At 68.1% G+C, this 15,076-nt stretch overlaps 2 protein-coding genes across 2 annotated transcripts in view; both read right to left on the bottom strand.

Moving 5' to 3' along the window:
- Positions 1 to 7,444, bottom strand: part of MYBPC2 (myosin binding protein C2) — a 35,428-nt gene extending 27,984 nt beyond the window's left edge. The window contains exon 1 of the mRNA XM_044988364.1: positions 7,234 to 7,444. Coding sequence (XP_044844299.1) covers positions 7,234 to 7,444 — 211 coding nt within the window. The remainder of the gene's footprint in view (positions 1 to 7,233) is intronic.
- A 1,385-nt stretch (positions 7,445 to 8,829) lies between these two features.
- On the bottom strand, positions 8,830 to 14,326 carry SPIB (Spi-B transcription factor). Its single transcript, XM_044987902.1, has 6 exons — positions 14,266 to 14,326; positions 13,359 to 13,386; positions 12,420 to 12,507; positions 11,594 to 11,790; positions 11,140 to 11,299; positions 8,830 to 9,296 (listed from the first exon to the last, which is right to left on the bottom strand). The coding sequence occupies exons 1-6, from the start codon at positions 14,286 to 14,288 to the stop codon at positions 8,989 to 8,991; spliced, it is 804 nt and encodes a 267-aa protein (XP_044843837.1). The 5' UTR covers positions 14,289 to 14,326; the 3' UTR covers positions 8,830 to 8,988.
- Positions 14,327 to 15,076: the final 750 nt, after the last annotated feature.

Here is a 15,076-nt window from a genome sequence, read left to right as displayed (position 1 = left end):
CGCACAGACTGGAGGGGGGGGGGCGCAGCGAGGAGGACGGGTTGGGGTTACAACCACCAGAATGGCGTTTAATACACACAAATGTGGGTGGGGGGAGGGAGACTGGGGGGGTCCGTGGCCTGGGGTGCAGCTCAGCTGGCAGATGCTAAGGGACTAAGACCCGGCTTTGGGGCGAGGCTGATGGGGGTCTGGGGCCCTGCAAACCCCGGCTGGGGGCCCCGCAGACAGAACCAGGCTCTCCCAGGGGGCTGGCTCGGGCGGATCAGCCGGGCAGAGCTCCCGGGGGCAGCAGAGGGGGCTCAGGGGCCCTGCAGGCAGAGCAGGACCCCCCAGGGCTGGGCCAAAGCTGGGCTGTAGCCCTGAGCCTGTGGATGTGGGGCACAGACACACCCCTCCATCCACACCCCTCCATCCATCCCTCCCTCCATCCGCACCCCTCCATCCATCCCTCCACCCCTCGCCATCTATCCACCCCTCCATCCACACCCCTCCATCCATCCCTCCACCCCTCGCCATCTATCCACCCTTCCATCCACCCCTCCATCCATCCACTCCTCCGCACCTCTCTCCATCCATCCCTCCACCCCTCCATCCCTCCACACCTCTCCATCCTTCCATCCACCCCTCCATCCATCCACACCTCCGCACCTCTATCCATCCACCCCTCCATCCCTCCACACCTCTCCATCCACCCCTCCATCCACCCCTCCATCCATCCACTCCTCCTCACCTCTCTCCATCCATCCCTCCACCCCTCCATCCCTCCACACCTCTCCATCCTTCCATCCACCCCTCCATCCACTCCTCCTCACCTCTCTCCATCCTTCCATCCACCCCTCCATCCCTCCACACCTCTCCATCCTTCCATCCACCCCTCCATCCATCCACACCTCCGCACCTCTCTATCCATCCCTCCACACCTCTCCATCCATCCCTCCATCCACCCCTCGCCATCTATCCACCCTTCCATCCACCCCTCCATCCATCCACTCCTCCGCACCTCTCTCCATCCATCCCTCCACCCCTCCATCCCTCCACACCTCTCCATCCTTCCATCCACCCCTCCATCCATCCACACCTACGCACCTCTCTATCCATCCCTCCACACCTCTCCATCCACCCCTCCATCCGTCCCTCCATCCCTCCACACCTCTCCATCCTTCCATCCACCCCTCCATCCATCCACACCTCCGCACCTCTCTATCCATCCCTCCACACCTCTCCATCCACCCCTCCATCCATCCCTCCACCCCTCGCCATCTATCCACCCTTCCATCCACCCCTCCATCCACTCCTCCTCACCTCTCTCCATCCATCCCTCCACACCTCTCCATCCTTCCATCCACCCCTCCATCCATCCACACCTCCGCACCTCTCTATCCACCCCTCCATCCATCCCTCCATCCATCCACACCTACGCACCTCTCTATCCATCCCTCCACACCTCTCCATCCACCCCTCCATCCGTCCCTCCATCCCTCCACACCTCCGCACCTCTATCCATCCACCCCTCCATCCCTCCACACCTCTCCATCCTTCCATCCACCCCTCCATCCATCCACACCTCCACACCTCTCCATCCACCCCTCCATCCCTCCACACCTCTCCATCCTTCCATCCACCCCTCCATCCATCCCTCCACCCCTCGCCATCTATCCACCCTTCCATCCACCCCTCCATCCACTCCTCCGCACCTCTCTCCATCCATCCCTCCACCCCTCCATCCCTCCACACCTCTCCATCCTTCCATCCACCCCTCCATCCCTCCACACCTCTCCATCCTTCCATCCACCCCTCCATCCATCCATCCCTCCACCCCTCGCCATCTATCCACCCTTCCATCCACCCCTCCATCCACTCCTCCTCACCTCTCTCCATCCATCCCTCCACCCCTCCATCCCTCCACACCTCTCCATCCTTCCATCCACCCCTCCATCCATCCACACCTACGCACCTCTCCATCCACCCCTCCATCCATCCCTCCATCCCTCCGCACCTCTATCCATCCACCCCTCCATCCCTCCACACCTCTCCATCCTTCCATCCACCCCTCCATCCATCCACACCTCCGCACCTCTCCATCCACACCCCTCCATCCACACCCCTCCATCCATCCCTCCACCCCTCGCCATCTATCCACCCTTCCATCCACCCCTCCATCCACTCCTCCGCACCTCTCTCCATCCATCCCTCCACCCCTCCATCCCTCCACACCTCTCCATCCATCCCTCCACCCCTCCATCCCTCCACACCTCTCCATCCTTCCATCCACCCCTCCATCCATCCACACCTACGCACCTCTCCATCCACCCCTCCATCCATCCCTCCATCCCTCCATCCCTCCACACCTCTCCATCCTTCCATCCACCCCTCCATCCATCCACACCTACGCACCTCTCTATCCATCCCTCCACACCTCTCCATCCTTCCATCCACCCCTCCATCCATCCACACCTCCGCACCTCTCCATCCATCCCTCCATCCATCCCTCCATCCCTCCACACCTCCGCACCTCTATCCCTCCACCCCTCCATCCCTCCACACCTCTCCATCCTTCCATCCACCCCTCCATCCATCCACACCTCCGCACCTCTCTATCCATCCCTCCACACCTCTCCATCCACCCCTCCATCCCTCCACACCTCTCCATCCTTCCATCCACCCCTCCATCCATCCACACCTACGCACCTCTCTATCCATCCCTCCACACCTCTCCATCCACCCCTCCATCCATCCCTCCACACCTCTCCATCCACCCCTCCATCCATCCCTCCATCCCTCCACACCTCCGCACCTCTATCCCTCCACCCCTCCATCCCTCCACACCTCTCCATCCTTCCATCCACCCCTCCATCCATCCACACCTACGCACCTCTCTATCCATCCCTCCACACCTCTCCATCCACCCCTCCATCCATCCCTCCACACCTCTCCATCCACCCCTCCATCCATCCCTCCATCCCTCCACACCTCCGCACCTCTATCCATCCACCCCTCCATCCCTCCACACCTCTCCATCCTTCCATCCACCCCTCCATCCATCCACACCTCCACACCTCTCCATCCACCCCTCCATCCCTCCACACCTCTCCATCCACCCCTCCATCCCTCCATCCATCCACACCTCCACACCTCTCCATCCACCCCTCCATCCCTCCACACCTCTCCATCCACCCCTCCATCCATCCCTCCGCACCTCCGCACCTCTCCATCCACCCCTCCATCCCTCCACACCTCTCCATCCTTCCATCCACCCCTCCATCCATCCACACCTACGCACCTCTCCATCCACCCCTCCATCCATCCCTCCATCCCTCCACACCTCCACACCTCTATCCATCCACCCCTCCATCCCTCCACACCTCTCCATCCTTCCATCCACCCCTCCATCCATCCACACCTCCGCACCTCTCTATCCATCCCTCCACACCTCTCCATCCACCCCTCCCTCCATCCCTCCACACCTCCGCACCTCTATCCATCCCTCCACACCTCACCATCTATCCACCCTTCCATCCCTCCATCCACACCCATCCATCCATCCCTCCCTCCATCCACACCCCTCTATCCCTCCACACCTCTCCATCTATGCACCCTTCCCTCCTTCCGTCCACACCCCTCCATCTATCTGCCCTTCCATCCCTCCATCCACAGCCCTCCATCCATCCCTCCTCCATCCATCTGTCCGCCCTTCCATCCCTTCCCCTGTCCTGCTATGACGAAGTGGGGGATTTTCTTGTTTTTTCCTTGTTTATCCAGTGGTTTCCATGCGGAGGGGGTGGGACTCAGTGTCCCGGGTGTTACGGGGTAACGAGGGGAGGGGGGAGGGAGTTTGTGGGCACAGAGGGCCGCAGAGGGAACGCGGGACCCCGGCCTGGAGGATGGAGACCCCAGTGACTGGTGCCCTGGCGACCCGGAGACCCGGCTCAGGAGTCGCAGCCGGTTCTGGCCGGGGGGAGGACTGCACGGGGCCACGAGTGGGCACCGTCTGTGAGTCCGTGACACCCGCCCCTCTGGCCATCCCTCCAGCCACACCCCTCTGTCCATTCATCCTTCCATCCCTCCCCCTGTCCCCCCATCTATCCCCATCCACCCCCACATCTGTCTCCATCCCCCCCCCCCGCATCTCTCTATCCCCATCCACCCCCACATCTGTCTCCATCCACCCCCCCCCCCCCCGCATCGCTCTATCCCCATCCACCACCCCCAGCCCCTCTGGCTTATAACCTGGTCACACCCCACACATGCTGGGACACCAGCCCCGTCACTGGCAGGATGTGCCCCCCCCCCGCGCCCCGGGGCAGCTGTCCGGCTCCCCTGCCCCGAGGTGCGAACACGTCTCCCGGGGGTGCTAATCTGAGCGACAGGGGCAGCAATTACCTGCTATGTAGGGCCAGGAGGCCGGGGGGGGGGGGGGGCTGGGCCTACCCGGCAGGGGGGAACAGCACCTGCCCCCCCCCCAGCTCTTCAGCCCTCCCATGCGCTGACTCCGGCATTCCAGCTGCTCCCGATAAAGCCGGGCCTCTGACCACCACCGCGACCCCCCCTAATATAGCCCTGGCCGGCCCGCTCCTAGCAGGAATAGCCGGCCCCAGCTGTCGTCCCTGGGAGCCAGCCCAGCGGGAGCTGCCACTCAGCGCTGCGGGGAGACGGGCAGCAGGCCTGGGGGGCGGGGGGAGCCCCACTGCCCCCCGCCCCGGGCCGCCTTCCTACCCCGCGCCACCCCAGAGGTGGCTGCATCGCGGGGGCTCTGTTTAAACAGCCCTCCCGCTGCAGAGGGGCCGCCTCTCTGGGCCCCTGCCCCACCCCAGAGGGGCCACGTCTCAGCCCTCGGTCCCCGTGTACCCAGCCCCCGCGCCCCACCCCAGAGGTGGCTGCATCTCCACCCTATCAATGCACTGTATCCATCCAGCCTTCCCTGGGAGTTTCTGGCCTTTCACAGGATTTGACGCCCCCTGCCCCCGCCACCTTTCTTGCTCCCTGCAGGTCAGACACTAGACCCGGACTCCTGGGTTCATTCCCCGCTCTGCCCTGGGCAAGTCGCTTTGCCACTTCCTGACTCAGTTTCCCCCATTTAAAAATCTCCCTCGACCGGGAGCGCATCAGGGCAGGGGCTGGGTCTCCCGCTGGGTGTGACAAGGGCCCTGAACTTGGGGGGGGGGGGAATCGATCTGTGCAGCGCCCCCCCTCCCCCCGATCACAGTGGGAAGGGCTGGATCCCGGTGGGTCTCTTCTCCCCAGCGCTGGGGTGGGGGGCAGACGGGCAGCAGGATTTGATTTAGGACCCTGCACCTGGGGGCCCCCCCCAAGCGTGTGGCTTTTCCCGGCCCCGTCTCACGTTGCAGCTGGGGGGCACCGTGCCCTACTAGGGGCAGGGAGCGAGCGGGACGCGCTGAAAGGGGCGGTGGGGGGGGGTTATAATTAGCCACTGGCTCGGGACCCCCCCCCCCGCCCGCCCGCGCCGGAGGAGTAACCGGACCCCGGCCCGGAGGAAAAGCACCTGGGCTCAGCACATCGGCGGGCGGCCCCTCAGCTCCCCCCCCGCCAGTGGGGGGGGGACAGGTGCTAAGCTCTGAAATCCCTCCCCCCCATCCCCTGGGGGGGGGCAGAGAAACACACACCCCCCCCCGACCCAGAGACAGAGCCCCAGACCCAGCCGGACACCTGGCCAGGCCGGGCCGCGGGGAAAGGTCGCCACAGCCCCCTACACCCCGCCAGGCACGTGTGTGGGACACACACCCCAATACACACACACACCCCTCCAGCACGGAGCACACAGCCCTGCATGAGGAACGCACACCCCTACACACACACACACACGGCCACGCACGGAGCACACAGCCCTGCATGAGGGACACACTCCAATACACACACGCACGCACACGGAGCACATGGCCCTGTGTGAGTGACACACACCTCAAGACACAGACACAGACACAGACAAATCCCTCCAGGCATGTGTGAGGGACACCCCCACACACACTACACACACACACACACACTCCTCTAGGCACGGAGCACAGGGCCCTGTGTGATGGACACACACACACACACACACACCCCGCCAGGCACGGAGTACACGGCCGTGTGTGATGCACACACACACGCATCCCAGTAGCCTCAGCCCCAGCGCAGGGCACACAGACAACACAGCCCAGCCGGCCCCCCGGCCCCCCGCCCCCAACACACCAGCTGTTTGGCACAGAGCCCCCCCCCAGGCTGTGAGAGCCCCCCCAACAGAGACACTGACACCCCAACATACAAACCCTCTGAGCTAAGCCCAGTCCAGCCAGTGGGGTGTGGAGGGGTCTCTGGGTACCTCCTGCCCCCCCCAATGAGGGCAGCCCTGGGGACACAGACCCAGTGGAGCATTTTGCGGGGTGGGGGTGCAGGAATTAACGCAGCAGCCTGCCCCCCCCCGGCTCCCCACAGCGCCCCCCCCACCTCCCACCCGCTGGGAGAGGCCGGGGCTGGAGCAGCTGGCAGCCCCTCCCCCACAACCAGCGCGCTCCCCCTACTCCCCCCATCTCCTGGCTGCACCCCCCAAACTTGGACTGCCAAGGGGGGTCCCTGCCCTGTCACCCCCACCCCCCAGTCTTGGCACCATCCCCCTCAGAGACAGGCTGCCCCAATGGGGTGTCAACCTTGGCCTGTGCCCCCCATGCAGGGGGGCACCCCCACAGCCTGTGTATTCAGGGTCAGTGCCCCCCCCCACCCCGGTGTGTGGGTGGGGGGCACCCAGGAGCTTACCGGCTTGCTTAGGCTCAGGCATGGCTGCAGCCCTGTCTGCGTGGGCCGGGCGACGCCGTCTCCCCGGGGAGCGCCCGGCCAGGGGCCTTTAAAGCAGGGGGGCCCCCCCCTCTGGGATGGGGGGGCAGCCAAGGAGCTGTCACCTGACCCCAGGCCCCCGGCCAAATTCCTGATCCCTGCCATCAACTGCTTTAAATCCCAGGCTTGGCCTTGGGAGAAACAGCCGGGTGGGGGGATGGAGCCTGGGGCCGGCAGGGACGTGGGGTGATCGGGGGGGGGGCAGGACTAGAACACGCCAGATACACCCCCACCTCCAAGTCACCATGCTTAGGGGGGAGGGAATGGGGTCTGCCCCACCAGGGGGCGCCGGCTCCCACCCGGCCCCAGGGCAGGGCCTGGCTGGCTCAGGGGGGCAGGGACTGGGGCAGGGGCCTGTCCCCACCAGGGGGCGCCGGCTCCCATCCGGCCCCAGGCTGCAGTTACCCAGGGGGGCAGGCCGGGGTCCGACCGTCCCCTGGGCGCCCCCCTCCCCGCTCCCGGCGCTGAAGCCCGTGAAACCCGAGCCGAGCGCCACGTCCCTTCGTCCGTCAGCGCCGGGATCAAGGGCCCGGGGCAGGCCGGCGAGCTGGTAATTCCAAGGCACCTCGGCCATCTGCTGCCTAATCCCCGGGCTGGGGGCCAGGATACGCCGCATGCCGCAGGGCGCGGGGGGGGTCCCTGTGTACCCAGCCCCCGCGCCCCACCCCAGAGCCAGCCGCAGCTAAGCACCGGGCGCCCAGCCCCTGCGCCCCACCCCAGAGCCAGCCACATCCCAGCACCGGGTGCCCAGCCCCCGCGCCCCACCCCAGAGCCAGCCGCATCCCAGCACCGGGTGCCCAGCCCCCGCGCCCCACCCCAGAGCCAGCCACAGCTAAGCACCGGGCGCCCAGCCCCCGCGCCCCACCCCAGAGCCAGCCGTGGCTCAGCACCGGGTGAGAGGTCTCCGGATACCCAGCCCCCGCGCCCCACCCCAGAGCCAGCCACATCCCAGCACCGGGCGCCCAGCCCCCGCACCCCGCCCCAGAGCCAGCCGCGGCTCAGCACCGGGCGAGGGGTCCCCGTACACCCGCCCCTGCGCCGCACCCCAGAGCCAGCCGCGGCTCAGCACCGGGCGAGGGGTCCCCGTACACCCAGCCCCCGCGCCCCACCCCAGAGCCAGCCGTGGCTCAGCACCGGGTGAGGGGTCCCCGTACACCCAGCCCCCGCGCCCCACCCCAGAGCCAGCCGTGGCTCAGCACCGGGTGAGGGGTCTCCGGATACCCAGCCCCCGCACCCCACCCCAGAGCCAGCCGCATCCCAGCACCTATTTTTTAGAAGATTTTATTAGGAATTTACAAAATTATACAGACTCGATCGCTTAAAAAAAAAAAAAAAAGACCTGATTTTATACAAACTCTGAGGTGCCCGTGCGGAATATTAAATATACACCCGACTCTCTGTATTCACCCCCCCAGGGGCCGAATCCTCGCAGAGAGAATTTAAAATGAGCTCTGGCCAGAGCCAAGGAGAGAACCCAGGAGTCCTGCCTCCCAGCCCCCCCAAATCCATTAGGCCCCACTCCCCTCCCAGAGCCGGGGAGAGAACCCAGGAGTCCTGCCTCCCAGCCCCCCCAAATCCACTAGGCCCCACTCCCCTCCCAGAGCCAGGGAGAGAACCCAGGAGTCCTGGAGCCCAGCTCTAACCGCTAGACCCCACTCCCATCCCAGAGCCGGGGAGAGAACCCAGGAGACCTGGAGCACAGCTCTAACCACCAGCCCCCACTCCCCTCCCAGAGCCAGGGAGAGAACCCAGGAGTCCTGCCTCCCAGCCCCCCCAAATCCACTAGGCCCCACTCCCCTCCCAGAGCCAGGGAGAGAACCCAGGAGTCCTGCCTCCCAGCCCCCCCAAATCCACTAGGCCCCACTCCCCTCCCAGAGCCGGGGAGAGAACCCAGGAGTCCTGCCTCCCAGCCCCCCCAAATCCACTAGGCCCCACTCCCCTCCCAGAGCCGGGGAGAGAACCCAGGAGTCCTGCCTCCCAGCCGCCCCCTGCTCTAACCGCTAGCCCCCCCTCCCCTCCCAGAGCCGGGGATGGAACCCAGGCGTCCTGGCTCCTGGGGAGAGCTCTGTGGGGCGGCTTTGGGGGTGGGGGGCCGGTCCGTTCCCAGCGCCCCCCCCCCAGGGCAGCTCAGTGCGCTGTCCGGTCCCGCCGCCCGGGGCCCTACGAGGGGGCGTTGGCGCCCGGCGGCCCCAGCAGGGCCTGGCCGAACTGGTAGGTCAGTTTCTTCTTGACCTTGCGGATCTCGCCCGTCTTGCCGTAGTTGCGCAGGGCCCGGGCCATCTTCTGGTAGGTCATGGCCTTGCGGTTCCCCTTCTGCCGCCCCCAGCGGTGGGCCAGCAGCTCCTTGTGCTTGGAGGAGAACTGGAAGACGCCGGCCTCGCGCTCCACCCACCACACGCACTCCCGCATGGCGCCGCGCCGCAGCAGGTCCAGCAGGAACTGATAGAGCCGCAGCTTCCGCCGGGAGCCTGCGGGGAGCCCGGCGTCAGGGAGGGGCTGGGGCGGGGCCGCGGCGACGGGGCCGTGCCCAGGGGACGGGGGCGGGGGGACGGGGGCGTGCCCAGGTCCTGGGGGCGGGGGGACGGGGACGTGCCCACAGGCGGGGGGACGGGGCGGGGACGTGCCCAGGGGCCGGGGGCGGGGGGACGGGGACGTGCCCAGGTGCTGGGGGCGGGGGACGTGCCCAGGGGCCGGGGGCGGGGGGACGGGGACGTGCCCAGGGGCCGGGGGCGGGGGGACGGGGACGTGCCCAGGGGATGGGGGCGGGGGACGTGCCCAGGGGCCGGGGGCGGGGGACGTGCCCAGGGGCCGGGGGCGGGGGGACGGGGACGTGCCCAGGTGCTGGGGGCGGGGGGCCGGGGACGTGCCCAGGTGCTGGGGGCGGGGGGACGGGGACGTGCCCAGGGGCTGGGGGCGGGGGGACGGGGACGTGCCCAGGTGCTGGGGGCGGGGGGCCGGGGACGTGCCCAGGTGCTGGAGACGTGGAGCAGGACGTGCCCACTGGTGGGGGGATGGGGCGGGGACGTGCCCAGGTCCCGGAGGCGGGGGGACGGGGACGTGCCCACAGGCAGGGGGACGGGGCGGGGACGTGCCCAGGTGCCGGGGGCGGGGGGATGGGGACGTGCCCAGGTGCTGGAGACGTGGAGCAGGATGTGCCCACAGGCGGGGGGACGGGGCGGGGACGTGCCCAGGTGCTGGGGACAGGGGGGACGGGGACGTGCCCACAGGATAGGGAGCAGGGGGACGGGGACGTGCCCACAGGCAGGGGGACGGGGCGGGGACGTGCCCAGGTGCTGGGGACGGGGGGGACGGGGACGTGCCCACAGGATAGGGAGCAGGGGGACGGGGACGTGCCCACAGGCAGGGGGACGGGGCGGGGACGTGCCCAGGTGCTGGGGACGGGGGGGACGGGGACGTGCCCACAGGATAGGGAGCAGGGGGACGGGGACGTGCCCACAGGCAGGGGGACGGGGCGGGGACGTGCCCAGGTGCTGGGGACGGGGGGACGAGGACGTGCCCACAGGCAGGGGGACGGGGCGGGAATGTGCCCAGGTCTCGGGGGCGGGGGGACGGGGACGTGCCCAGGTGCTGGGGGTAGAGAAACGGGGACGTGCCCACAGGCAACTGGCCGGGGGGAGCGGGGACGTGCCCAGGTGCCGGGGGCGGGGGGACGGGGACGTGCCCAGGTCCCGGGGGCGGGGATGTGCCCACAGGCGGGGGGACGGGGCGGGGACGTGCCCAGGTGCTGGAGACGTGGAGCAGGACGTGCCCACAGGTGGGGGAGGGACGTGCCCAGGTGCCGGGGACGTGCCCAAGGGCTGGGGGACCGGGACGTGTCTACGGGCCAGGAAGGCTGGGATGGGCTCGTGTCTACGTGCTGGGGGGAGTTGGGGGGGGGGGACACATGTCTACGGGCCAGGAGGGATGGGACACGGACAAGCCCACGGGCTGTGGGGGGCAGACGAGGTCGTGTCCACGTGCCAGGGGTGGGTGGGACGGGGTCGTGTCTACAGGCTGAGGGGTTGTGTCCATGTGCCGGGTGGGATGAGGTGGGGGGGGGCGTAGGAGACGGGTTCACGTCCACATACCAGGCAGGATGCGGGGCAGGGGACAGGGGTCACATACATGTACCGGGGAGGATGTGGCCGGGAGGGGACGATAGGGTCACCTCTGCGTACCGGGCGGGATGTGTGGGGGGGGGCGGGGTTCACCTCCGCGTACCAGGGGAGACATGGGGGGTCACAGGGTCCTGGCCATTCCCCCACGGGCCAGGAGCTGGGCACGCAGGGCACCCGCCCAGCTGGCACCTACCCGCCTCGTAGCCGGGCGACCCCTCTGCAGAGAGGTTCTCGTCTGAGTCGCTGTCGGACACCTCCAGGGCCGGGCTCTCCAGGGGGAACTCCTCGTCCTCCGAGACCGGGGGGCTGGCCAGGGCGCCGGACGGGGGGCAGGCCCCGTAGGGGGCACAGGGCTGCAGGGAGCAGGAGAAGGCGTTAACGGGCCCAGCAAGGGGAACGTGCCTGGGGCAGCCCACAGAAAACCTTCCCTGCCCCCCAACCCAGCCCCCACTTCCCTGCCCCTCAACCCAGCCCCCCACACACACTTCCCCCAGCCAGCCCCTCACATAGGGCACACAAATCTGCCACCCAGAGGACACCCCCCCATACCCTGCTCTAACCACTAGCCCCCACTCCCCTCCCAGAGCCGGGGAGAGAACCCCGGAGCCCCGGCTCCCAGCCAGCCCACCCCAGGCAGTGCCCCTCACCTGGGTGCTGTAGTTGTCCGCTGGGAGGTGGCTCTGCCCCGGTGGCGCCCCCTCCAGGCTGTACACGGCCTCCAGCGAGAGCTGCGGGTAGAGGCCATGCGTGTAGGAGACCTGGACGTTCTGCAGTGGGGCCAGCTGCCCCGAATCGAAGGCCTCGTAGCTAAGATCCTGTAGTTCCAGCCAGTTCACAACAGGATCTGCCAAGCAACGGGGGTGGGGGGCAGCATGAGAAAGGGAGAGAACCCAGGAGTCCTGGCTCCCAGCCCCCCTGCTCTAACCACTAGACCCCACTCCCCTCCCAGATCCAGGGAGAGAACCCAGGAGTCCTGGCTCCCAGCCCCCCTGCTCTACCCACTGGACTCCCCTCCCCTCCCAGAGCCGAACCCAGGAGTCCTGGCTCCCAGCCACCCCTGCTCTAACCACTAGACCCCACTCCCCTCCCAGAGCCGGGGAGAGAACCCAGGAGTCCTGGCTCCCAGCCCCCCCCTGCTCTACCCACTGGACTCCCCTCCCCTCCCAGAGCCGGGGAGAGAACCCAGGCGTCCGGCGCCCAGGTGTGGGGGGCCCGGGGGGCAGGAAGCCCAGAGAAAGGCCCTTTGTGCCCCTCGGGCCTGCGGGGCTGGAAATACGCAAATCCCCGAGCCCGGTAATTTGCATGATGCCTGGACCCGCCCCTTCCCCTCCCCTCCTGGGGGGAGCCGTGACGTCACGGGGGAATCCCTGAGGCCCTGCCCCCTCCCCGCCAGGGGGCGCTGTGACGCGCCGGGGGAAACCCGTGGCGCCCCAGGGGGCAGGGTGAGCAGGTGGGAGATGGGGGGGGTCTCACCTGTGGGGCCCTCGGCGTCGCTCAGGTAGTGGGGGAAGCTGGGGGTCTGTTTGCAGGAATCCAGGTCATACAAGCTGCCTTCGGGGTACTGGGGGGGGGGCACAGAATGAGAGCAGCCGACCCCCCCTCGGAGTACCAGGACCCACACCCAGCCCCGACCCCGACCCCTACCCACTAGCCCCCACTCCCCTCCCAGAACCCAGGAGTCCTGGCTCCAGCCCCCCACCCCCATCCACTAGCCCCCACTCCCCTCCCAGAGCCGGGGAGAGAACCCAGGAGTCCTGGCTCCAGCCCCCCACCCCCATCCACTAGCCCCCACTCCCCTCCCAGAACCCAGGAGTCCTGGCTTCCAGCCCCCCACCCCCATCCACTAGACCCCACTCCCCTCCCAGAGCCGGGGAGAGAACCCAGGAGTCCTGGCTCCAGCCCCCCACCCCCATCCACTAGCCCCCACTCCCCTCCCAGAACCCAGGAATCCTGGCTCCCAGCCCCCCACCCCCATCCACTAGACCCCACTCCCCTCCCAGAGCCGGGGAGAGAACCCAGGAGTCCTGGCTCCAGCCCCCCACCCCCATCCACTAGACCCCACTCCCCTCCCAGAGCCGGGGAGAGAACCCAGGAGTCCCGGCTCCCAGCCCCCCCCCCTGCTCTAACCACTAGACCCCACTCCCCTCCCAGAGCCAGGGAGAGAACCCAGGAGTCCTGGCTCCCAGCACACCCTCTGCCTGGACCCCGGTCCTCTCCCACAGGCCAGACAGAACCCAGGAGTCCGGAGGGGAGGGGAGGGGTTTTCACCACAGACGCTGTCTAAGGGGATGGGGTAGTGGGGGGGAGGGTGTCTGGGCTTTATGTAAATGAGGGGTGAAGGGAGCTGGGGCGGGGGGGGCGAGCTGTGGGGCAGAGGGGGACAGAGACAATTCGGGGGTGCAGGGGTCTTACCGTGCAGCCATAGTGGGACCCATCGAACCTGCGGGGACAGGGGGCAGGCAGGGGTTAAAGTGGGGGGTGGGGGTGGCACTGAACCCAGCCCCCCCCAGCCCCAAGCCCAGCCAGGGGGCAGAGCCTGGCCGGGGCGACGGGGGGGGGGGAAGCTGGCAGGTGGAGCCCCCCCCTTCACATGCAAATGAGTCGTCTCTGTTCCACTTTCCCCAGAGAGAGGAAATATTCAAATCCCCCCCGTGAATTTGCATGGGGGAGAGAGAGAGAGTGAAGGAGGGGGGCACCTGCCCCTGTGCTGGGGGGGCACCTGCCCCTGTGCTGGGGGGGGCACACGCTTTGGTGCATGGGAAAAGACCCCCCCAAAACCCTTCTGCATAGACACCCCCCAGCAGTGCCCCCCACTATCCCTCCTCTGATTCACCCCCACACTCCAGCTGCAGGCCAGGGGCAGGGGGGGGGCTGACCTGTCTTTGGGGTCAGGACACTGGGCGGGGAGAGAGGGGCCAGCCCCATTGACTTGCCCTGTGGGGAGGGACGCCCCCCCCCACGCCCCCTATCCCCTGCCTGGCAGCTGCCCCACACCCAGCCCTGGGGCAGACCTGGCCAGACACCTCTGTGCTGCCGGGGTGAGGGCCAGGTGCCATCCCCCAAATATCACACCCGTCCCCCCACCCTCCGGAGGGGAGCCGGCGCCCCCCAGAGGGGACAGGCCCCATTCCCTGCCCCCCTGAGCCAGCCAGTCCCTGCCCTGGGGCCAGATGGGAGCTGATGCCCCCCAGAGGGGACAGGCCCCTGCCCCATTCCCCACCCCCTTGAGCCCACCAGTCCCTGCCCTGGGGGTGGATGGGAGCTGGTGCCCCCTAGAGGGGACAGGCCCCGGGCCCCACTCTGCCCCCCCCCCACTTACTGTGCCGATTCAAGTGCGAGCATCCTCGGGGCTGGGGGGATCTGTGCGCGCCTGGGGGGGGGATCGGGGCGTCTCTGCTCTGGCCAGCGGCTGCGACTCGGTTTTATTTGGCACGGAGGGGGGGTGGCCAGCGGGGGGGGGGGTGAGCTCACAGCAGAAATCCCCCGGTGGGGCGGGGCTGAGCCTTGCACAATCAGACACTTGTGCCAGGAAAGAGAGAGGCACGGACCGACGTGAGGGGGAGGGCATGGGAATGGGACCAGTTCCTCCCCGTGGCCATGGGAGGGGGGGGGCAAAGCCCGGAGGGGGTCCATGCAGGGGGGGCAGCCCAGTTCCCTGCTGCTGGCCCAGGCCCCCCACCCCAGACACCCCACAATCCTGCCCCCTCAGGCAGGAGGCTGTTCACCAGGGCCCCCCCCCACCCCGATTCCTGCCCATCCCGGAGCACAGGAACAGGAAACTCCAGCCCGTAGGGCCAGGGCGGGATCCACGCCGGTCACGCTGCCCCCCAAGACTGGCCTGGCCCCCCCTTGCAGAACCCCCCCCCCACTTCCAGCTCTGGGGACTGGGGGTGGGGTGACACCAGGATGTGGGATTCTCCTTCACTTCCTGTCCCAAATGGCTGTGTAACCAGCCCCCCCCCAGAGGGGCTGGGTGAGGGGTCCCCGTATCCCCAGCCCCCCCGCCCCACCCCAGAGGGGCTGGGTGAGGGGTCCCCGTATCCCCAGCCCCCCGCCCCACCCCAGAGGTGGCTGCACCTCCCATGAGCTCAGCCCCCCTCGTGAGCTCACGTGAATCACTTGCGAAAGGA

Source organism: Mauremys mutica, chromosome 15, assembly GCF_020497125.1.
Source record: "Mauremys mutica isolate MM-2020 ecotype Southern chromosome 15, ASM2049712v1, whole genome shotgun sequence".
NCBI lineage: Eukaryota > Metazoa > Chordata > Testudines > Geoemydidae > Mauremys > Mauremys mutica.
This window is presented reverse-complemented; position numbering and strand designations above follow the sequence as displayed.